Source organism: Calonectris borealis, chromosome 6, assembly GCF_964195595.1.
Source record: "Calonectris borealis chromosome 6, bCalBor7.hap1.2, whole genome shotgun sequence".
Classification (NCBI taxonomy): domain Eukaryota; kingdom Metazoa; phylum Chordata; class Aves; order Procellariiformes; family Procellariidae; genus Calonectris; species Calonectris borealis.
The window spans coordinates 39,437,123-39,462,430 of record NC_134317.1 but is presented as its reverse complement, the minus strand read 5'-3'; the positions used below and the strand labels follow the sequence as shown (position 1 = coordinate 39,462,430).

The 25,308-nt window shown below is 42.0% G+C and overlaps 1 protein-coding gene across 1 annotated transcript in view; it reads left to right on the top strand.

The window, feature by feature from the left end:
• Window positions 1-25,308, top strand: part of ERBB4 (erb-b2 receptor tyrosine kinase 4) — a 395,664-nt gene that overhangs the window by 276,181 nt on the left and 94,175 nt on the right. The window contains exon 21 of the mRNA XM_075153901.1: window positions 18,855-19,040. Within this exon, the coding sequence (XP_075010002.1) occupies window positions 18,855-19,040 (186 nt within the window). The remainder of the gene's footprint in view (window positions 1-18,854; window positions 19,041-25,308) is intronic.

Below are 25,308 nucleotides of genomic sequence, written 5' to 3'. Positions count from 1 at the left end.
TTAGAAAATAATTAGAGGCTGCAAGCACAAGTCTGCATACACAGAGTTCCTTGGGAGTCCCTGAGCTCATTGAGATGAAGACAGTTTGACTGATGGTGGTCAGCTGATATTGGGCCAGAAGCTAATAATAGAAGGCAGTGCTGCTTAGCTAGGTGAGAAAGTTAACTTGGGAAAAATTAAACTGAAAGGTTTGGGATTTATGGTTGGAAATAAATTTCCCATTCTCATTTGTTTCCTGGTAAGAGAGCTTCAGAGGCAGTTGGTTTCTTTTATGGTTTTATAATTAAGATCTAGGGGGCTTCTTGACTTCGCCTGGGCTTACTGTAGTTCCCTGCTGTCTCTAGGAGCAGCGTTCAGTGTGCAGGAGAGCATTTGTCAAGTGAAGTGTAAAGGTAGTAAGTGACAATGACCTCCACCAGGCATGCAGCAAACGAATTAAAGCTGCGTATAGGGGGCTGATACCCACATCTTTTATTTATGTCTGGCCTAATTAACTAAATTAATAAAGCAGTCAGTTGTCTTGTACTGCAAAAAGAAAGAGAAACAGCTTTCCCTAAATTGTAAGCCTGTCTTACAATAAAGACAGGTCCTCAAGACGTATCGAACTTACCTTTGGTTCGGAAGTTTCAAGAGGAAAAAAATCATGTAGCTGATCAGCAAAAGAGAATTTTATCTCCTGTTCAGCTGAAAACTCAAAGAGATCTGGGTAGGTCTAGATGCTTTCTTTGTTTCTTCAGATATGTCTAGATGCCATTGTGGAAGGTACGCTGGAGATACCACTAGCTAGTCAGGTGGGGAAGGTGAGAGAAGACTTACCTTTTCTTGGTTTCCACCATTGGCGTTAGATATAGGAAGGTTCTAAGCTCAAGTTTTTGGGTTCCTTCCCTGGCACACAGCAGCTTTCATGGAGCCCTTGGGGCTCCCTGTGGAACACTCTGTGATGTTCAGTTTCTCAGTAACACAGATGCATTTACACTGAGTCTCCTTGTAAGATCCTGCCTTATACGACTGTGTAGGTGACTGGAGAAATCTTTTTGTCTGTCCCTTGAATTATTTTTAATTCCGGGTACACATCTAATGCTACCTAGCCACGTGTTTGACCCAAGTCTTCAACAGTCCATGTAGATGCTTCTGAAAGTCTGAAAAGACGTTACTGCTGGCAGTAGTTGGATAGTACATCCAGGCACCCCACAGTCATTCCACTGACTACATGGCTGCTTGGGAAATACAACCGAGTTAATCTTGAACCTCAGTTTAAAGAGCAGCTTTAGAATCAAGTGAAATCCTTTATGGCAGCAGTAAGACATTTTTCCTTATCCTCGTCTCCTGTCATTTATGTAAACATCCCCCTTTCCAACTGGCATAAGGGGTCTCTGTAAGAAGAGCTGATAATGAACAGCAGTGTTGCTGCGCTGCCTGGCAGTGTGCTTCAGCTGCGATTCAAACAGGTCTTCACTCCATCAAGTTAAGTTGCTGGGGGTGGGGGGCAGGGGGTGACCTAACTCATCTGATTGTAGACTCCTTTTTGTGCAGTCTCCCCTTTTCCTCCCACTTATGCACACTGTAAGTACAGCCACTTAGGAGGGGGAACTGTTTGCCTGTCAGTTCCAGGCACAGAAGCTCACTGTGATTGCAATTACAATTTCCAACTTGTCCAGAGATGCCAGAAATCAAGCTGTCCTTGAGAACTCTGCATACCATGCACAAGCCCAAGAGTCATCAGCCTCTACAGAAGCTGGAAATCTGATCACTACTGAAGGTTAACTGCTTTTAGTCATCTGAAGATTAACTGTTGCAAGGCCACATTTCTGATATTTCCATCTTAAGTAATAATTTTCTCTTTAAATGCTTGCTTACTTCAGTAATTTTTCTTTCCATAGTGTGCGAGGGTAAGATGTGTGTGTATGTGCAGGGGGGTGTTAATTTTCCATATGCAAGAGCATGTGGCTGTACGGAGAAAGTATATACAGAGAAAGGATGAAGTACAAGCACAGACAGACAAGCCAGGCTGTTTGGAAACAGTTCTGCTGGCATAACACTCTAACTGGAAAGTACAGTGAGGGAAAGAGAGTTTGCCTGCTACCGGTAATGGGGGAAATCTGAGCCCCACTGAAATCCATGGGAGCTGTGAACTTGCCAGTGAATTCAGCAGGGCCAGGACTTCACCTCTGGAGTCATCCTTCCAAGAAGTCTGCCACAGGTTTAAGGGAGAATCCCATGCTTTAGTGAGTGACTGATGTTACGAGTTATTCCTGAATGAGTTAGGAAGTATATTCAGAAGCTTTTTGTTGATGGCAATGGCAGAACTCCTTATTTAAAATTTGTATTGCATTATGACTTGGAAACCCTGCATAAGGTTGGGTAAATCTGTGTGTGGGGAGAAGATCAGGAAGGAGTGTTAGTTTATTCAACTGGGAAACATAACTGTGGATTAATTGAAACTATTAAAAAATTCTAATCAAATTCAAGAAGCAGTTTTGGCTGTAAAGAGCGTGTCTGTGAAGGAAACATTTTGAACTGATGTCTTGTATTATGATTTCTTTTTAAAGGTATGAGGTACACCAATAACATGGTTGATACTTACTGCTTTGGAGTGTACGTTTGAGGTTGGTAACTGAAATATGAAGTCAGTTATTTGCTTAGCTGTATGTGTTATTGTTATGAAGGTCAGGATCCCGTAGTTACCACTGTTTTATCAGGACACAGTAGGAGAGCGCTTTTTTGAAAAAGTGTTTAGAAATTGAACAGGCAAAGGATGAGAATTTTAAAACAAATTAAAACGGCAGAGAAGTGGTGCTATGAGTATAGTTAGGAGACTTAATCAGAAGCTCTTGGGATTTGTATTTCCATGATGAGCTTTCTGTTGCTTACAGTACCGTGGGTCTCTAGTTCTTGGCATTGCGCTATATGTTGCCACCCTTTACTATATGTTAGATCTGGACTTGAGCCAGAATGCTCTCCTCCAGCTTCGTATTTTGCCGGGACTTACGTACTTTGTATCTGGATGTGGGCTTTTAGGACAGCGATCTTATGCACTCCAATAAAATTTTCTACTGGATACTGTAAGGCCATGAATTTTGGGGACTCACCTCCCAGTGTGGTAGTGCCTGCAGATGCTAGTCTTTTCATCTGCACAACCAGTGGATGGTGTGGTTTAAGGCAGAGGGGAAGATGTTATCTGATTAGGAACAGATCTTGCTGGAGTGGTAGGCTATAGCTGACAGACTTGTAATTACAGACATGAGGAACAACCTTCCTTAAACATTAGCAGAGTGACTGGGAACACTGGCATTCTTTGCAGAGTCTTTCTGACATTCACATGCAAAGTGCAAAAAAAAACCTGACGAAGCTCAGTGAAATGGAAGATAAGATTATTGAGTAATGCTTGATATGTTACGAGAAGAAGCTGACACAGATACCCGGTTTTAAAGCAAACTTCGGCACCAAGAACTGGGCAACTAGTGCTGACTTACCACTAAAAGAAACTGAGGGCCTGTATTTAAGAAACTTCCTATTGCTTTGCATTTTTGCTTTGTGCCTCCAGCTCACGTTAGCAATATAAAATAGGCACACGTTAATGTTTAAGTTCCTAAAGGGCAATGCGTATGCCAGAATGTTGCCACACTGATAAAAAATGCGGGTTTTTATGGGACCTCTGTTAATAAAAAAGAGGTGCTGTTTCCACAGGCTTAACTGTAATGTATCCAAACAAGCCATCAGTAGTTTGAGGTTAACAGTGCATCTAGTGAGGTTTGAGGGAAAGACTGAAGAAGAAATGTCTTGATATTTAAGTCAGAGGAGCTGGCTGTAAGACTGTATGTATGTGCTGGCTGATCATTTTTGAAGTACGCTTGTCTGTGATTTAGTTCAGTGCCAGATGGGTAGGCTATTACAGATCAGATTTTTCATGAAAGCAGGCTGATGGGGCTGTGTGTGAGCTCCAGCACATGTTGCAACTCACAGATCAGCAACAATGCAGAAAGTGAGCAAGGGCAAAGGGCCCTGGAGGATCAATGCATTGTATTTGTCATACTTGTTTTTACACTGCCAGAGTGCCAAGTCAACTTAAAGTTAAGGGACAACAAGGGTTTTTGTGTTGTTTTAGGAAAAAAACTCCAAGACGGTTTTCCACATACAAATACTCACACTGTGTCCATTTTTAATAGAAATTTAAGGGTACAGAAGCACAGGCTTATGGAAGCTGAACTTGAAGTATCACGGTGGAAATATATTTTATCTTCAAGTCTTTTGAGAAACTGTGGTTTGGAATACTTCTCCCTTAGTGCTTTGTTGCAGATAAGCCTTCAAAAATTAAGTGTATTCCATGTCTCAGTGCTGGTCCAGACACCTCTGCTACATCAGCAACTGTCACAGGCTTATAAAAATGATATAATTAGCATCTGTTTGTATTAATAGTCTACATACTATTTACAAGTGATAGTCAACTGTCCCTATCGCTGCTTGTCACATAGTTGTAATGGAAGAAATAAGACAGGGAAATCTGGTACATGACTGGCTTGCTGATAATCTTTGTAATATTCTGCCAATACCTTTTCGACTTCAGTGCAATAACTAGGATAAACAGAGATAGAGCTGAGGTCACAGTGTGGCTGGCAGTCCACGGAGCAGTAATTGCTGGTTTGAAATGCTTGGTTCTTCAATACTGAAACTGTAATTCCAAAAATAAACAAGATTTTGCAGAGCAATATTTTCCATATTAACTTTGGTGTTGCTTCTCATTGTAATATATGGCATCTCTTGGACCTATTAAGAATAGAAAACCTTTGTGCTGTGAAAACATGGTGAGCTTGTCCCTGCCCTGAAAGGCTTTCAATCAAGATAGACACAACAGATCAAGGCTAGAGGAATGATTATTGTTATACCCATTTATAGATGGGACTCTGTTAATGGCAATATAGATCTCATAAACTCTAAGCAAATTATTTAATGTTTTTTATTAATTTTTATTTTTAATTATGTTCTGGTTTTAAATTGGCGTGGAATGTTTACTTAGAAAAGCAGATACTATGCGAGGTTTGTTTTCAGACAAAGCTGTTTTATCTAATTACCCACTGAGAATGTGTCTAAAATGTTCTTTTCAAACACCTCTTGTTATCAGTCAGTGCTTGCCCCCAAGTCAGGTATTTTAAAGAGGGCGGGTGACACTTGATATAAGGCAAATTGTGTATTAGCAACAGAAGAGAGACAACAGGTATTCTTACCTCTTAGTTACTTATAAGGTGATTGCAGTTGTGTCCCGAAGGTTTCTGCTTTATATAGAATGTCATGTTTTTAATTGCATAGACAAACATGCGTTGTACGAAATACAACTAAATAGGTTTCAGATGGACCACAGCCTGTTGTTATCTTAATGCTTTACATGACAAATGATATAAAAACGTTTAAGAAAATACAGTTATGTAGATTGTTGAGCTATGTTGACAAACGGCAGCAGTGTTGCATTTGCTTAATACTAGCTTCAAAGGCATTAATTTACTGACTTGCTTAGGTAAATCCTGAGATATGGAGCTGGATCGGTGCAAAGGTAGGAAATGGCTGAGGTACAGTCAAATAACAGTTTATCTGATGGAAATGTAAGACCTGAATAAAGTAGGGGCACGTGGCACAGGGAGTAGCTATGGGCAGTTCCTCAGGCTTCGATTTACTGAGTGGAGGTAATGTCAGTGGATAGGCAAGCCCCAGGTTGAATCTATTTGGAAACGTCGTCCGGTGTTGAGGATGCTTTTGCTGGCTAGGCAGTGCCCTTTGGTGGAGTTCAGTGGGATGATTTGTATATGCATATAAAGCAGAATGTAGCTCTTTGTATATTTTCTGAAGCCAAGCAAATTGTTTTTTTAAAAAATGAAGTATTGTTGGTTTAGGTCGGTGGCTAGAGTCATCTGCTAAAAATACAAGTCCTCTGAGAAGTTATTTTAGTAATGAAAGTGTTTGGAGGAGGTTTGGAAAGAAACAGTGTTTGAAATGGGGAAGGAAAGTGAGTTTCCTTGGTGAAATGTTTTCTTGGCAACTTTAGAACTAAAAGGAAGAGTTTCTGCTGAAACTTTTCAGTGGGAGATAAATTCCAATGAATTCCTCAGCTAGAAGATGTTTTAGAAATATGTTAGTGATTGAAATACCTGTTTTGTCATTTTCTGAATGAACTCTGGTGGATTTATGTTTTGGATTTTTATTTTTTTGTTTGTTTGGTTTTTTGGGGTTTTTTCTGTTTTGGATTTTTGTTTTTTTCAAGTCATTGGTTGTTTCAAAAGTCAGACTATGTTTATTAGACAGGAATGTTGTCAAATTCAAATTGGAATATTAAACTTTTTTCCTCTGTGATTAAGTTGCGGAGAGAAGAGTGGGAGGACTGGGGAATTTTTTCTTTAGCTGAGTAAAGGATTCTCCAGTGTGAGGTCTTTTCTGAGGATCTGAACGCTGTGTCCTGTCTGATTTTAAGCAGAGCGGGGAGGTGCTTCTGGTCCCTTTGTGACTAATCTCTTCTATCAGGTGAGCGCACAATTTATCTTCTTGACAGTGCTGTCATTCAGATGAGAACATAGATCTGAGTGAAACTCTAGACTACCGAAGGTTATTGCTGTCAATGTTTACGTGACAGCTTGGCAAGCTCTCAAAGTGTCCTAGAGCTCCAGAAAGTGTCTTAAACCATGTTGTGTCACCATATAAATGTTTCTAGCTCAACTAAAACTTATAGATCAGCTCTCCAGTCTGCAGTTGAGCTGGTGCTGAAAAAGTGAGTGGCACTCACTGCTCCATGTGGACATAAAAAGTGTCACACAGAGAGAGCATTTTCTTATCATGTAATATCCTTATGTAGCCCAGCCCTGAAAGACGCATTAATGTACAGGGATGTCTGTCTCACTCCCCTGCCTGTATAAATGAGATGAAATTCCAGGTCACTTTCAAATTCATATTGGCCTGCCCATAGCTGGTGACTGATACCCATTTTCTCCTTTTCTACATAGTCACAGCACAGTCTAAACACGCTGTCTTTATCTACTTCCAAAACCTCCCTTCAGGGAACACTCCTCTAAGGCCTCCCGTGATGTTCAACAGCTTGCTGTGGCTTTGGCATGTCACTGGCACAGAAGTCTGCGGAGGATGACCAAAGAACCGGCAACTTGGTGTCATTTTGAGCTTCACGGTGCGCCTCTCAGAGGCACAGCATATTCTTTGATCCCAGTAAGATGTCCTGTCGTGGTAGTGTAGGTCTTTAAAAACAACTTTTAGAAAATGAAAATGTAAACGCATGCAACAAGGAATAGAAAGGATGGATTAATTATGTGTAACTCTACTTCTGTTTTATAAAGAAGTCATCCCAAATAGGTAATTGTGCTGGTTAGAAAGGCTGATGGTGTAACAGCTATGGATGCCTTTTCCTGCTTTTTATTAAATGTCAACTCCTTGACTTACCGAGCTTCGCAGTAAGATGCAAAATAGGTGCTAGCTGTCAAAACTCTCTGCAGTGTGGATGGGGTTACTGCTTTATAATCAGGGTGCAAATTGACTGTGCTTCAGATCTGAAAGCAAGCTTGCTCTTGGTATGTCACATCCATAGAGCTGCTGTGAATATGTCTCTAGCAGTAACTTTGGCACAGCGGTAGTGCCTTGGGGTTCCAGGTTTTCTAATTGTGCTTCCTTTGCCTGAAGTTTCCCAGGCAGTGTCGCTTAGAAAGAGCCTTTTTCACTTTCTTTCCTAGACAGCTGCAAGGTACGGCTGGCTGTTGAAAAGCAGATTTACCCCGGTCAGCCTTGTTGCAGTTTGCTGTGGGAAATGCTAGGAAAAGAGGTTTGGGTTTTGACTTGTAGAGTTCTTCTAGTTGAATGGTCCTTTGGAAATTCTGGATCTATGATACCATGCCATCATACTAGCATAGTTAAATGTTCTTGGGATTGTGGTAACTCACAAAAGAGGATGAAAGTGTAACATAAATTATTATTTTGCCCTGTTCATACCACTCTCAATTACAGGTTACTTATACAATAGGCATTCCCTCCTGCAGTACTGCGAGTTTAAGTGGTGTTTGCCCGTAACTTTATGTTCTTGGTTCCTATACATCAGTGAGATCTTGTCTTTATGAGAATGTCTACACAGCCATTCTAAATGCAAACTAATAAATGCAGTTGTATTGATTGATTTGAGCAAGGCTTTTGAATTGGTAGCAGACAGTTGGCCACTCATTCATGCTGGTTTGTTCTTGGAGTTGCTTGGCTCTCCCTGACAGAAGTCTGGACCTGAATACGCCCACGCACTGAAGATCAGACATAGTATTTGATGTGGGGGTTATTGCAGATGTCAAGATTTTATCAACATGAAAAAAAGATTCATTATTGTTATATTATAATAAATATGTTATATATATTATATTTTATATATATGTATGTGTGTGTATTACCCTGACAGTAGGACATGCTCAAATCTTGTGAAAGTGTAGGGAGGGATATGAAACATTATGATTAGAGCATAAGACAAGCTGCCAGTCTTAAGGTTTATAAGAACCCCCCGAAACCTACCTATAGACAGGCTAGGGATATGAGCTACCTTTGCTCTCCTTTGCGTTGACTTCCTAAATTCTGGCCACATTTCAGAGCCAGGTTACTGAACTGGGTGGGCATCATCTCACGGACGGCCATGGAAGGGGGCGGAGGAGCCGCCCCCGGCTCTCAGCCACGCAGCCAAGTCCCCTCACAGCCACTCGCTGCCCCCCGCACCCAGCAGGACTGGGAGAAGACGGGGGGAACAGGAGAGAAAACTCCTGGGTCAAAATAAGGTAGGGAAATCGCTCGCCAATTACTGTCACAGGCAAAACAGACTCGACTTGGGGAACTTAATTTATTGCCAATTAACATAAATATTTAATAGCTGATTTGGTATCAGCAAACAAAAAAACCACCCCACATTAAAACATTTGTGGAAAATCCCCACCTTCCCTCCCCCTTCGCTGGCCCAGCTCCCGACAGCTCTGCTCCCAGCTGGTCGCTGCTGGCGAGGGCTGGCTGGAGCCGGCTGCGTCCGGTTCGGGCAGCCCCCGCCTCTTCCACAGGGCCTCCCCTGCTGCACCCCTGCTGCCGCAGCCCTGCCATCCGCACCCAGTGCTCCCAAGATTGGCCGTTCTAGGAGCATCCTAAAGCCGGGCGGTATCTGCCCCGCCGCAGGGGTAAGGGCCACGTCGCTGGACGCAGAGGGACTCGGCCAGGATCGAGGTTCTGCCGTGGCAGGGGAAGCGCGGGGCAGAGCCCGGCCTCCCAGCAGCTGGGAGAGGCGATGCAGTGCGCAGAAGACGGGAGGTGTATGGATTTTGGTGGTGGCGGTGATTTTCTTTCAATTTTTTTTTTTTAAGAGGTTTTTAATTTTATCTTCAGGATAAGAGTAGGTCAACAGGATGGTAAAAGAAAGAACAAAGAAAGTAGAGGAGAAAAGGGTGGAGGAAGAACTGTAGAAACTCAGGAGAAAATAGCAGGTAGAGTAATGTTGAAAGGAAGAAAGCGCTGTAACACGGGAGATGTGTGGCAGCTTTTGATGACTTTGTGGTTCACTGATGCCAGCTTGGTCAAAAAACAAAAAATCTAACAGTGAACCAAACAGTCCAATGAAACCTTTTTTGTTTAAATATCATCATCCCTTTGCAGTACTTGAGTCCTGAGTGTGATGCTCTTACGCAGCTGAATACAGATGAGGGAAACATGGAGATGAGTCTATTTTGAATTCTCAGTTGTGAGAGATGAAATACCTGGGTTATGGGCAAAATGTATCTTTGATTAAAACAACTCTTAATGTTGATAGTACGCTTGATGAAATTAGGTTTCAATCTGATGCTGTCCCTTTAAATTGATCCTGAAGGAGGAGAGAGCTTTGAGTGTGTGATTATAAAGTCAACCTTTTCTGTGATACCAGAACATTTCAAAGCAATGCCCTAAGACTCTTGAGAAAGAAGTGAGAACTTGATGGCTTTTTTTTTCCTCTGTCACTCATTTTTGAGACCTTGCCATCACTCATCTTAAATCAAAAATCAAAGCAATAACTCCCTCCTTCTGAAAGGAATCTGCAGCTAAGGCTGAAAATGTTTAGAAACTGGTCAGTGGTAGGGTCTGTTTGCCCTCCTGTTCACATAATGCTGAAATGATTGCTTTTTTAGACTGTACGTTTAAAACTTCAAACATTTTTGCTAGTTGCATCAAAATAGTAAGAAACAAATCACTTTTGACAGACTATTCTGAAATAATGATGCGTGTCGCAAATCGTAAGTAAAACATTTGTCAGAATGATACGATATTTTCACAATGAGGTGTGCACGCTGTTAAACCACTTACAACTGATCTGCAAGGGGGGATGGCCAGTCTGAAACCCAGTTACTTCTCTTGATGGCTTTCAGTGGAAACATTTCTGGTTACGGAGGTCCTGAACTCTTGGCCATTTATGCATAAAAGTGAACTGAAAATGGGCTAGATTTTGCTTTCTCGTCAGCAGAATCAATGTTTTCAGGCAAGGTTCACAGAAAGGCGGTGGGAGTTGTCCCCTGTCTGGATGTTTGAGGGAAAATCTTCACTTAGCTTGTTGTGCACTAGAGGTCTGATCCTTTAGACTTGAGATTCCTCCTCAGCTGTCTAACACAGGCTCTGATGAATTGGGAGACTTAATTGGTACAAAGTCAGCAGGAAGAAGTAAGAAGCATATGGTATGTGGGTTCTACAAAATCTGTCTCCTACACTTTCAAACATTTAAGCCTGTGCTTAACTCTAAGCACTTCAACCCTGTTGGAGTCAGCATGGTTACCCATGCCCTCAGTGTTTGCAGGACAGGGATCACAGTACTGCTTTTTTTGGTTTTTTTTTGGTTTTTTTGTTTTTAAATTTATTTTAGGTTGCTCCAGAATATATAATGAGCCAGATTTGCTTCTATAAGCGCATGAAGGTATCTATTCCTGCATGAATAGGACCTACTACTTCCCTAAGGTGAGCACGGAATGTTTGACCCAGCAGTCTGTAAGCATCACCTTTGAGAGGGAGAGCTTTCAAATGCCTGAATGGTGCTAGTTTCTAGTACGTGTTTGGAGGAAAGTGGGGCATCTCTCTCATGCATTTGAATCGCATGGGGCAATCGTATGCATTTGAATTCAGTGTCAACAATGCAGGCTGTGCCTCTGCAGTGTTGAGTCAGTAAGACTACATACCCTCTGCTGTGTGCAAGTGCTGTGACAAGCAAAGGGTATGCCCGCTCTGAGAAATGCAGCACATTTAAAGACACATACCACCTCCAGAAAAGGCTGTGCACCCGCTTAGCAGTGGCCTAACCGGAGACCAGCTCTGCTCCTGGACAGTGGAGGGCACATTACTCTAGTGTTGTACCATGCCTCGCTCGTCACCGGGCTGCAGCCTGGGTGCAGGGTGGGACACTGACCTGGAGCCAGGTTCTCCCAGTGGCACTAGCTTGGTCAGACCCAAGTGAGCGGTACTTGCCTGATGCTGTTTGCATCACATTTGTACACGAGAGACCACAGTGTGTGGTCCCTGCTGTGGAATTTTATTTTCTTTTCTTTTTCATTCTTAGTTTTTATCCTAGAAAGTTCTGGGTATAGTGGCACTCCTAGCATCTGGATTTCCAGAACTTTCTGAAGGCATAAGTTAATCTCACCATTTAATGGTGCAGCACACTTGTACTCCAGTCTAGGTATGCAGTGACTCCACTTACTAACCAATGGACCTCTGGCCAAACTCCTCATTGGAAACTGAACTCAAAAAAGCTCAAATCTCTTATGTCCAAAAGAGATAAAGTCCAAAACCACCCATTCAAATCCTGTAATCTCTTTAATCATAAAAGTTTGTCCTGGCTCTGAGGAAACATATGTTAACAAGACTCATACTGTTATCTTCTCTGTTTGGCCACGTATAGCTTCCTTAACACGGCTTCCTAAAGCAAAACAAGCATGGAGGGAGTTTCAAGGAGATGGTGATTAGTGCAAAACTCTGGCTAACAGCCCGTTAGACTTCCTTAATAACAGGGCCTTGATTTAGACCTCTAGTTATTTCTTGCTGTGCCCACCAAACTCGAGTGTTTCCCCAAAGAAAAAGCGATTGGTTGTGTGAGAGTGCATATAGGATTTGGACCTGTATGTGCACTGTTACACTTCTGTGCAACAACCATTGATGAAACTGTACCTTCTGTAAGTATTCGTCTTGCTTTATGCTTGGAGTATGGATGTGGATGTATAGAAAGATTATTATTTTTTTTAAATACCTTTCTTCATTTGGTCCTGAGTCGTGCTTCTCCAGTGAGAAGTTGAGAGAATTTGTTATACACAACCTAGGTGTTGTCACCGTCTCTCAGGAGGGTACAGTGACAGAAACCTGTTTCGTCACAGGACATGGGATATGCTACCATACTCACATGAGCCAAATTAAAGCGTGTAGCTCAGTCCTGCAGTAGTAACCTCAGGGTTGAATCTGCCCTTGCAGCATTCAAGTGTTGTTCACTGTATTACAGAGCAGTAAAATTGGTTATAGAAGCTGTTGCCAAGTCCCAAATAAGACTTTTGCCTGAAAGTGCCCTGTTAAATGTGTCTGCTCCTAATGACTATAAAACGGTTCCTGGAAAAACATCTGTGGCAGTTTATGATATTACTGTCCTCCCTCTGTTTGCTACTGTCCCACTGTGGGACTCTGATATCCTTTGTTGGTCCCTATAGCTGCATCTCTCATTTCATTTTCAGAAATGGCTGAGACATTTCAACAGAAGCTTTCCAGAGAGTATCTGCCCGCGTGGTGAAAAATTGCAGCCCAAGGGTTGGAAGTATAGCAATGCTGTAAAGCAATTGAAAACAGCATCTTGCATAGGAAGTACAGGGGAAATGTAACACCGGGTATCATTGTCATACGATAAATGTGAGCAGTATGTTGTTGAGTATACATGTTGTGCTGTCTCTCAGCTTAACTAATTGTGGAGGCTGCGTAGGCTAAGTCGGCTATAACCTAAAAAATTGGTGAGACCTAGCAGACAAACAAAAGGCATTGAAAATATGTTGGACTGTAATTGGATCTGCTCTGAAGCAGGTCAGACACGCATTCCAGACAGGTGTTTGCCCAAGCCATTAGAAGCATTGTAAAATTAATGTAAAAAGCAGTGTATTCACTGTAGTATTTCTCCTGTTACCACAGCACAGCTTGTGCTTTCTGAAAAATGCACAGCACAGTATGAAGTCAGCTTTTAAGTACATTTATTTACTTGACAATGATTAGGAAAAACAGGTGGATTGTTCTTTCCTGGCTTCTTTTGTTTTGTTTGAGTTCGTTTTATGGCAAGAACTGTTAGAAGCAGAAGGTTAGGAAACCGAAGATTTTTCAAACTTTGTCCCCCAGTCCATCTGGCTTAACTGGAGCAGTAAGATTTAACCAGGGCTTGCTGAATTGGGGCAGCAAATCTGTGATACTTCTCTGGAACAGGCAGCGTGTTTCTCCTGCCCTGGCTCTGAGGGATAGCACGTGTGTGTGGAGCACTGGAAGGGGACATGGGCTACGTGAGCTTCTCCCGGTGCTCTGTGTGGTATGGCCATTGGCGCTCAGGAAACTCACGTGTTAAAGAACAAGCCTTCAGAAGGAGTATCTTTTCCCCTCTGCCAGATATTTAAATCTGATATAAGGAGATAATTAATATTGCTTCAAATGCTAATTCTCTTGTTAGGTGAAATCCTCAGCAACAAGATGATGAGGTTATCTAGCACTGCATTAGAAGGTCCTGGGATCCGGTACAGGACTCTTAATGACACAACCTGTTACCGTGTTTCAGAGCCTCTGTAAGCAGCTGAGGGGAGGTCTCCGATTCTGATGTTCAGATTTCCTTTAGAGCATGGTTTTGGACTTGGCAGGGTGATGGTTTGCTGACAGCTGTGCCCGGTTCCAGGACCCCATGGGTCTCAGGAGCTGCCTGTATGCCATCTCTAGCATCTCAGGAACAGTGTGGCCAGGGATGCTTGACCATGTACTGAACTGGTGTACTAATTAACGATGACATGTGCTGGAAGGGAATTGTGTCCTGGGCCACTCTGGGTGGAGAATGAATTTTCAACATGGACATAAGAATGGCATTATTTTACTGTTAGTGGCACATGCACCTTGCTGAGTCCACTGGTTTACAAACTGAATGGTCAGAGAAACAAAACCAGTGTCAAAGGATGATCTTCAGGGACCATCATGCTGGCTAATATTTATGTTCAGTTGTGATTGTTAGCAATAACACATCAAAGTAGGAAAGGGGGAAGTTAAACACCATGTTATAAGATGTAGGTGTTATTCAGAGCACCCTTTCTTCTCCCAGTCTTGAGAATTGTTTTTTCTTCCTCATCCCGGAAGGCCGAAATGAAAATCCTGCTTTAGTTGGATTTTAAGTTACTTTTCAGAAACAGCAGTCAAATTAAAGGCATTTCAAACATAACTGCAGAGTATGGATAGGTCAGGAAACAGTTTTAAGTGGGATTTTCGAAGCCATCTAAGGAATAAAGGTGACTTAAGTGACCTGTGAGAAGTGAGTGGCTAGTTCCCTTTGTCATCTGTGTTGACAAGTGCTTTTAGCCTGGATGTAACTATGTGCTGTATCATTACAGTGGCGGCCAGCTCTCGTGACTTAAATACGCTCTACCTGTCTAAGCATGTTTTGGCAGTCTAACAGCAGGTGCTCTGAGGGCTTCTTCTGGCCTCTGGCTGTGGGTTAGCAATTGCACCTCCTCAGACCCCTATTGACATAGCTCTGCTGACAGAAACCCCAGTCATAGGTCTGGTGACGGCTCACTGGGACCTACAGACTCACTCTTCTTCTTGGGTATGCTGTTGTGTTACTAAATGCACAACAGACAGATCAGCGTAAAGCATTGAAATAACATTTATGTCATTGTTTAATATAATAGTTTAATATAGGGTTGTATATATCAATCATGGGAGTTGAGCTTAATGTGGCAGTAATTCAGCCACATTCAAAAGGGGCAGAAGAGAGGAATGATCAACGTGATATGATTTCTTTATGCAAAATAGCATATCTGAGAAGTATAACACTGAGTTGAACATGGAAGGCTCAATTAAAGTCACTTGCTGTTCTCTCTGTGACGAGGCTGGGGGGACACAACAATGGCCCTGCCAAGCTACCTGTGGGATTAGCTGCATCACGGTCTTTCTTCACCAGCCTTCCCCTCGGATATATTAACACTGTAAGCAGTGCTGTGAATAGAATATACACACACAGCCTTGGTTTTAAGTAACTCATTTGAGATCTTGTGGTATCCTAGCCTCAGCTGGTCAGGGCTTACGGTAGACTGCAAAATACATCTCAGAGGAAAGGGCAAGCTGAGCTCCACAACTGCTACCTGTGTCTAAGCTGGCTGGCCTATAGCTGTCTTATGTATGGCTGCCACGCACTGCTGGATAATTCATGCCTGAGCAGCGACAGTAGCATGAGCAAACTCCAGGAAGAGATTTGGTTTGGCTGGGGAGTTACTCTTGTGATAAGACTTCTTGCTCCTGCAGATAGATGAAGGAGGGTGTCTGATGTCCAGCCTTTCAAAACTGTCACCACTCCTGTCATTTCTCAGATGCTGGTATGAGCACATGATGTTACAAAGACTCTGACTCCTGGGGGAAAGATAAAGTACTGTAACTTAGTAATTTCTCTCCCCTCCTCCCCTTTTTTATTTCAACCTTCAAAGGATTTTTTTCAGGAGAGAAAGATAAAGTGATCTGGAACCCAGTTCCCACTTCTGCTCTAGGCTTCCTATGTGATTAGGATAGTAGGTTGTGCTTTTCTGTACCTCAGTTTCCTCTCCGTTAAGTTAGAAAAGGCAGAATTTTAAAATAATTTGTGTAATTGTTGAGTATAGAGACAAGATCTGCAGACATAAGGCTACCAAAAGATATGGGAAACTGCAGAGGCCGGTTTTGAAAGATGCCAGTGTCAGACAGCCAAGTGTGTGAGTTTAGGTGCCTTACCTGATTAAATGTTTTAGAAAATTTAATTGGGAACCAGGCTGCAGAGTGCCTAAGTGCCATGGAGATTGTAGCTCTAGGGTCTTTCGTGTCCAAACAGATTTTACAATGGGGACTAGTATTCCTTATTTGCTGAACAGATTTTTAAAATGCTACTAAGTCATAATGTTTCTGTTGTTGTTGTTTGTCTGTTTTGTCTAATTAGGCTCTGGCAGAACAATTGCAATCTCTTTTACTTTGTGTTTGTGCTGCGCCGGGTAGACATAACCCTGAATTTAGTTCTCCTGTAGATGTGAGTTCAATAAAAATAACAATACTTTTACTAATGAGAATAACTATGTGAAGCCAGGATTCGTGCTAAATTAGTATCCATTAGTGACTTAGATCTATAATGAAGGTTTCCTTGCTCTCTGTTGTGTGTCCCAATTCATTACAGAGCAGTCCATAATACTTTATTAACAACATTTTTATTTTTTTCTGGAACCATTGCCCAAAACTATTGGAAGAATATGTTCTTTCCCATAACATCAGAATGAGACAAATGGCACTGCTTGCTTTCATTATTGTACAGAAGTGTCTTTCCTTTGGACTCAGATAGACTTGTAAATGGCAAGTAGCTGGAGACTAATGGAGCACATGCTTCAAAGCTTTCCATCTGGTCCCTTGGTGAGCAAAAAGAATATATTGTCTATGTTCTAATCAGTCCTCATTATAAAGAAAAGTACTTGCGCTCCAAGTTCCTGGAGAAACTCTTACCTTTACTCAGAGAGGGAGAGGGCAACAAGTACTATCCCCTTATGCATCTACAGAAGAAAAATGAATGGGGTAAAAAGAAAAAATGAGGCAGAGTAATTTTGTGCTCTGAAACTGGATAATGCACTTGTCAACAGGTATTTATTCTGGTGGCCTTCAGTGGCATTTTCTAGTGACAGCAGAAGAGAGGCTAAAATTGTTTCAAGGAGACCCCGTACATACGAGTTGAGTGAGTGCGAACTATATTAATTTGAATGTGAGCAAAACTACTTCAGTTAAGATCCCTTTTCTAATTTGTTACATTGGAATCTTCCTCAGAGCTCCTCCTCCAGTCATCCCATCAAATAGCCGCTATTTGTTCATTTATTTATTTTATTTGTTCACATATGTTTAGGAAGAAAAAGGAAGGAGATACTCCCCCCAACGGAGGCCATCTGCTCTTTTCTTATTTGGGGGGGGGAACCCTACAATTAGTGTCTTGTTCATCTTTTCGTTTTAACAAAAAAAGAGGGGGAAAGAAAGAGAGAGCACTATTATGCAAATACTCTGCAATTTGGTTTCAAATATTCTTTGTACTATGAAGAGCTATTTCCTTTAACACAAACTCAGCCTACTTGCCAGGATGGTTTTTTTGCCTTAATATAGGAAAAGAAAAAAAAAAAAACTTCTATGAGTTAGGGGGGCATGCTATGTTCCTCTGACGCCAACTTTTTCTCATCCTTTTTTTCTCTCTTTCTTTCTTTGGCACTATTACAGTTGTTATTCTTTAAGTTGTCAGAAAGATGTCATATAGGTTTTTTAAGAAAAAGAGAGAACCAAAATAGCTTTACGAAGCCGCAGTTTCATCTCACTTTTCATTGTTCCATTGCCATGATGAAGTGGTCTTGAAATGGAGGACTCAGCTTAGTGAATGAGAGAGAAAAGCTTTCTGCCTGCCTTTTTTGAATGCCAGTTGCTTGTGATGGCAGCATTACCTCTAAGAACAGATCTGTAGGTTTTTTATAAGGAGCTCCTGTGCTACTTGTCAGTGATACGAACTTTAGGGCCGAATAGCATAGCCAAGATTCTGGTCCTTGGTATGGGACAACCTAGTTTGCTAGCTGAAAACCTCTGAAAACTTATAATCTGGAAAAGGTAAATCAAGTATAGAAGAAAGAAAGAAATATTATCTCCTGTTCGTTGTGTGGGAAGCTGAAGCATGGAAAAAACGAAATAACTCACCCAAGATCTATTGGTAGAGGACTTTGGAAGAATCAGGAGTTGAGCCAAGAGGCTCAGCTCAGAAGGCTGCTGCTTTGTGTGGTGGTCTGCTTGGGGCAACATCAGGAGACAGGCAGGACTGCTACTGGAGCTGGGCTGTACTGTTACTACTAGTTTAGGCTATTGCTGTACAACAGCCATACAGATGGTAGCATGGACATATCCTAATGGCTTAACAAATCTGATGTTCAGTAGGACTTGTGAGCATCAGACACATTTGAGAAGCCCACACTAAACCTCCTGATTCTTAACCCTTTGCAGGTTGAACTTTGGGGGAAGGCTTCAATTGACATATAAATGTTACATGCTTAAGCCTGTAAAATACTAAGCATAAAATCTCTGATCTAGTAAGGCATTTTAGCACAGCTTAATCAAATATCTTGCCAAATGAGGCCTAACTGACCACCTAACTACACATGAGTGGCATAGTTCGCTTGCATAAAAAAAAGCTGATGCCCAATGGATTGACCACAAATTGGTAAAATATATTCAAGAAACAAAATTAAGGGAAGTAAAACAGGACCAATGAGACCTTTAAGCAAAGTCAAGTGTGTCACACTTACATCTTCGTTTCCGTGGCTGTAACAGTTCAGGGAATATAGGGCAGTTCAAAATTTCTGATCTGAGCCTTCTCTGGATCTGTTTAGATAGTCTGACCCATTGCTTGGGGCTCATTACATCAAGCATATGTTACATCCAACTGGATTTGGCCTAGGTATGCCTAGCACTGGATAGACAACACAGGAATTCATGGTACTTAGGGGACACTGATCCCCTTTAGGTGCCCTATGGGACATGGGAAACCTATGCATAGACTCTTTGAGCACACTGGAGTGACTGGGTCACTTTTGTTGTTACAGGAAGCTCTTATCATGGCCAGCATGGACCACCCGCACCTGGTGAGGCTCCTGGGTGTCTGCTTGAGCCCGACCATTCAACTAGTCACTCAGCTGATGCCCCATGGCTGCCTGCTGGATTATGTTCATGAACATAAGGATAATATTGGCTCCCAGCTTCTGCTAAACTGGTGTGTCCAAATAGCTAAGGTATGTAGTTCATGCTGTTCTTTTTTTGTCATTTTCATAACTAACTGAAAAACATGCTGTGCAAAAAAAAAGATACAAAAAAATTGTTCGGGTTTTTTGGATTTTGTTTGTGTTTGTTTTTTTCAGGCGTGTTTTTGTTTTCAAGAAGGTTGAGTAGTTCTGGAAATAACACACTATTTTGGCTGCTTACACTATTATAGATTAGTTGTTAATATGTAAACCAAAGTGTTTTTCTTGACTGTTTTTCCAACTCAGTGTTAATGGGGGGTCTTTCGGAGGGGGAGAGCAGGGGGAAGTGGGGGAAGAAGCCCTCTGTGTGACATCCGGAGCTGAGCACAGAATGATTTTTCAGCCTCTTCCTACTGTTCACTATTCATAGATACTGATTTAACCTGCTTGTAGTTTTCAGCCGTTCCGAATCTGCATTGCCAGTTAAATTCTGATATGCCATCAATTGTCTGCCCCCACACTGCCAAGAAGATAAATATTCACTTCATGTCACTCCTTTGGGAACCACCGCGGTTCTGCTGTGTTTAAGACCTATCACAACAGCTGAGGCTGGAGGGTAATACCGCTCATCTCTGCAGAATGGGAAATCTCAAGGGCTGGATCCTGCTTTGCTTGCCATGGTGTAATGCTCTCTGCCTTCCTGTGGGGTTTTAGGAACAAGAGCGAAGCCATTATCGTTCAGATACAGACTGCACTTCAGCTGAGGTGGAACACAGTATAGGTCATAAATGCAGCCCTAATGTAATCCTTGCACAAGGTTTTACATGTATTTTTAGGTATGTTTCGATATTCAGTGCTGTCCTAAGACCAAGTTATTGATAATTAGTTGCAAAGACTAACAAGATCTGGGAGTGTAGGGGACCATAGGTTTTTTCCATTTTAAAGGCTCTTGCAACCAGAGTTGTGTACAATGATGGTACTACGAATGAGAATCTGGAACCCACTTTTTATTTGGAGTTATTTAGAAGTTATTTAAAGTTTTAAATTATTTTGGTGAGAATGCTTGTTATGTACAAATGTGTGCCACAGACTGCCCTCTTATATTAAATCTGCAACCTTAAGTGAATTTGCCACAACATCCATTAAGATATCTTAATTCAAGTTGTAATGTTAAACTGGAGAGAAACCTGGAGATTCAGCAATTGTTTTGCTGGACAGAATAGCAGCCATCAAGTAAACATCCGCTTCTTTTAAAAACTTAAATGCAAAATATTTTCTTACAAAAGTAAGAAAACTGCGAAATTCAGCTAGCCCTGAGTTTTTGTTCAAGAAGAGGAGGAGTTTGAGGTTCATCATTAATAGCGACTTTTTTTTCCAGGGTCAGATCCGTTGTCAAACCTGCCTGAAGGTGACAGTAGTTGAAATGACCATAATGCTGGGTAGAGGGGTTGATCCATAGAAGGCGTGGGGGGAATCTCAGACCCACATTCTGACGTTGCAGCATTTTGTAGATGTGTTAATATCTGTGATTCGTCTGTGCTGTGGTGGTAAAGCAGCCAGAGTTGCATAGAATATTGGAACATACTGATGGGGATTGCTTGTAACTGCAAGGGTTTATTTAGGGCTGTTAACAGACCAGGGAAGGTGGGGGAGAAAATACATATTCCTGTTCGAGTCCTTTCTCTCAACACAACCTCCTTCCCATCTGTTCTCCACTCCCTTGATTGATAGTGGCCGTTATTATTTATTACAAAACATTTACACAGTGGCATACGTGAAAAGATAATACACCTTTATTTTCACTTTATGCGTGCATATGGCCGTTGACTCATTGGACTAATAGCTGTACTTGCTTTGCTATGGGCTTCATGTGGGCAGCTGATTTAGTGAAGCAAATAGCCTGGTCCGTAGTAGAGGCTTACAGAGCTGACAGATCTGTGGGAGGGTCTGTGGAAGGCAAGTCACGTCACGGTTTTCCCATGGGGATTCTTATCAAAGTGAAACGGGTTCTAAACTGATTTCCATTGTGAATGGTTTCAGCATAATGTGGGGATTGGATTTAGGTACACTCATTTGAAAAACATTGCCTGCAGGTTTTCTTGATCACCATGTGATGTGGGAGGAGAAGATGAGGTATTACAGATATTTGAGTTCTGAGTAACCAAGCAGTGCAAAGAAGTGAGATCATATGTGTAATATTAACTGATGAAGTGTGAGGAAGAGAAAGGGAGATTCTTTATAACAAAAGGTGGCCTATTATTGAGGGGAAGTTTAGTGAAGTTTAGTTTATTAAAGTTTAATTAAATTCATCTTCTTCTGCATCACAATAATATTTAGATTAATTTTGCATTGGCCTCACGTTACAGCATGAAGCTCATCCACTTGGCTACCCACAAAGGGGACAGCAGCAAGCGACTGTTTTCTTGGGAAAGTGCAGTACTTGGCACGTAGGGCTGACCTGTGAACTCTGGGCCATCACAGTCTGTCTGGATTATTTTCTCCTCGGTTTCTTCATGTGTCTCTTTCCTCTCTCTTATATTTACTGCAGTGGTTGGTACTGGGCGTGGAGAGAATCAGTACGTGTCTGACAGGGAGTTCTGGGTTTTGCTGTGTTTGCGTGCATATCAGTAGTATTTAGTAGGGGATCGTTTGTTATAACTGAGCAGGTCGCCACAGGTGCTGACTACTTGCATACCATGCCAGTATGGTGCAATTCTATTGCAGAAGTAGGCTCCAAAGAACTAAAATGTACCTTTAACTCTTTATTTTCTTCTTGTCTTTGGAGAGCTTGAATGACAGTTGTGTGTTAAAAATCTTACCGTCAGGTTGCATCTATGCATAAAGATACATATCTTAATTATTATATAGGAGGCTATCAGTGAAGAGAGGAAAGAGGTAGGGACATACGAGGCTGTGCACACCACGTAATGTATAAGAGTTACACAAATTTTGCACAGAATTTTCTGCATTGCGTTGTGCTTTCTGATGGGATACAGGAATGCCTATTCCTTTGCTGTCTCTCAGACTCTAATGTCAGTTGGTGTTAGAGGACCTACACAGGAAAATGTTTCAGAACTGGTAGGAAGAAGAATCTTTGGGATCGCCAGACAAGGAGTCCCCTTATCCCAAAAAGTGGAATAAACGTGCTGGTCCTCTGCTAGCAGCAGGGCAGTAGTAATACTTGTTTTCCACTCATCTGTCACATTTAACAGTGACTAGGAATCAGTCTGCAGCCTGCAAATAGGAAAGATTCAATTTGCCTACAAATAGATCGTGTCCAGAGGAATGACTGCAGAAGGTGGCTATTGTATCAAGCACGAGTTTCCATTCACAGCAGGAAAGGTCTGTGTATCCCACGTACGTGTATCCGCTGTGCTCACGTTTCAGGCTCTGCCATACAGCTTGAGAATGTCTCTCCACATCTTGCTTTTCTAGACTTTTGGGAATAATTTCTTTCTCTCTGAAAGCTACTAAAAACATGATTGGTAACGTAATAAGAGGTAAAAATGATCAGTGACCTTCCAGTCCTATTCTCAGCTCCCAGAAGCAGCTTCTGGTATCTTCAGTTAGATACATCTTTCTACCCTCACCTTCCCTCTTTTTACGGTGAGAATTTTCCCCAACAAGAAGAGAACTGAAGGCACTGGAAATGCGTCGATTCCAAAGTTCAGGCTGATTTTTACGAATCATTTAAAATCAAGTTGCTGCTGCAATACAGTTCCTCCCTACTGCGCTTTTCTCCATCTGCCAACATGCAGGCATTTATTTATCGAAGTCATTGCTTCAGAGTTCACTTGTTCTGCCAGGCTGTTCATTTCCATATGTCTCTACTTCTGTACAACTAGATGCAAAATCTAGTTAGGTGCTATGCCTGGTTGCCAACCTGCATATGGCTCTGGAGATCATTTCTGAAGGTTGACAATAGGGCAGTTATTAAATATTATCTACTGCCAAATGAAAAAAAGCTTGGATGCTTTTTATTTTGCTTATACAGATTGTGTTGAGTTTATTCTGACTGTTATATCATCATAGGGTAATTGTGTTGTCTTTCCAGAAGCTTTAGCTTCTTATTTTATGGATGAAAGTTACAAAAATAGAGTAGCCCCCAAGCGTTCTGCATAAAACATGGTTGTTAGACAGCAGCTGTGTCTAAGGGGGTTCTTCCCTTCTGCTTTTTAGATACACGAGGCATCTCCTTGTGTCTCACTTCGATGTGTACTGTCTCACTTAGGGACTGAATGTGTCACCTTTTAGCTCTGAGTTCAGCACAGCAATTTTTTGTGGGGTTTGATGTCCAGTAACGTAGTAAACTATGCTGACGTATCAAGATACTTCCTAGAGTGGGAGCAAGAGTGACAAGCTTGGTGACCTTAGGGTATAGAAGGATGGAATAATACTTCATGAACGTCCATAGTGTTGGCTACTTGAGAAACGGATTGAGAATCAAATTTTGTAAGGTTAGCACAAGCCTGGAAGTGAATTCTCGGTAGATGAATTACATCCTTGTCAGCCAGTGTATGACAGATACATGTAAATCACGAAGATTTAACAAAAAAAAAAAAAAAGATACAGTGTGCATTGGTATTTCAATGTGTTTGATGTAATTTTTCGTAGCAAGGGCTGCCCAAACACACTCCCTGGCAACCTGGAGGTGTGAGGGTGAGGACATTCTTATGGAAATGCATTCAAGAAGAGAAAAAACATCTTGAGGTTTCTAGTCAGAAAGAGTTGGTTACACTCTGCCACTAGGTGAGGTTAACTGTAAGGCACCTGTATGTGAGGCTGTATCCTCTCACTGTTACTCTAGTGGAAAAAATTAGCCTGAGTTCTGTTGGAATTATTTGTGCTGTGCTAGGCTCTGTCTCTCTCAAGGGCATATAGAAATGCATTTTTGCTTCTGTAACTTTGCATACAACACATGCTAAATTCAACACAGAAGTTCAACCCAGGCAGCCCCATCTACTGTTTTACTGTTCTTTCTGGTACAATTATGGTTTCATTCTGCTACTGTCAATTTGCATTACATCTGCACCAATTCTGTTGAGCAGTGTTGGAATGCAGAGGAACTTTTCCTGCCCCGAAGAAGACAAGGCAGAGGAAGAGTGAGAGAGAAAGCAATCTTCCTAAAAAAAAAGGAGCTTGCCTGCGATCACCTAGCCTGTGGAGGAGAGCTCAGCTCTCCTGAGTCATAGCCAGTGCCCCATTCTGTTCTGCCCTGTATCCCCCAGGGGCTGCCAGATCTGGTTTTTGCGTTCTGAACTATAATAATTCATTCACAACCCCTCAGAATACTAACGAGGTAAAGCAGAAGTAGGTTGATACAGTGGAATGTCATGGAAGGAAAATCAAGTACTTCAGGGGATTACTTTTTATACCTTTTCAATATAAAAGAATTCTCAAATTACCTTAACTGAAGCCCTGCACAGCATCAGTTATCCAGGTATGCAGGAAAACAGCGTTTGAAAACACTCTAGGAAAGAAAAAGAGATAGGAACTTGGGGATCGCATTTTAATGAAGCAGATGCACATCTTCAAGTCTGTTGAGTATTATTCCAGCACACTTGCAGTCATTGCTCTCTCTAAGGATTCTCTGCCAGCAGTGTAGATCTGCAGCTGGGAGTCTCCAGGAGCCATCAAGCCAAAGGTGCTTGCAAAGCCTCCTTACTGCTTCTTTCTGCCTCCCTTTTAGCTGGTTCACGTTACAGGGCTCAGTGCCCTTCTGCAGTTCTCTTGGCAAAAAGGAGGGCCCGTCCGCGGCCTGCTCCCGAAGCCTCTCTCCATGCCAAGCTTTCTAGAAAGGTGTATTTTGTTATTGCCTAGGGCAGTGCTTCTCAACTGGATGTAAATTCGCAGGCTCTGTGAAATTCAAAGGATCTGTGTTGATTTATGCCACTGAGAAGCTGCCCCAGAAGCTGGTACAATGCTCACCTCACATCCTAAAGTAAATGGGTTTCGGCCTGCGCTCCTCATGTACGGAGTGAGGGAGGCTCTGAGCAGGGAGGGCCGGAGGCGAGTGAGGTCCCCTTGGCTGCACTGTGAGGTGAGGAGCCTTTCTCCTCCATCAAGACTTGATGGATTAGGAATGTCTTCTTAGAGACAGCTTTTGTTGTTCTGCTGCAGATGGGATGAGAGAGAAGCTGTGTACAGTGGGAGGAAACTGGAGAGGTTGGGAAGAGGTGGAGGATAGTGGCTGTGGTTCAAGGTCTTTCTTTTTCATTAAAGAAGCCTACCCTATAGCTCAGTGACTATTCCATCATGGAGTGAACAAAGGAGTTTAATGACAGTCATCTATCAGCTGTCCACATTTTAAGCTTCAAGA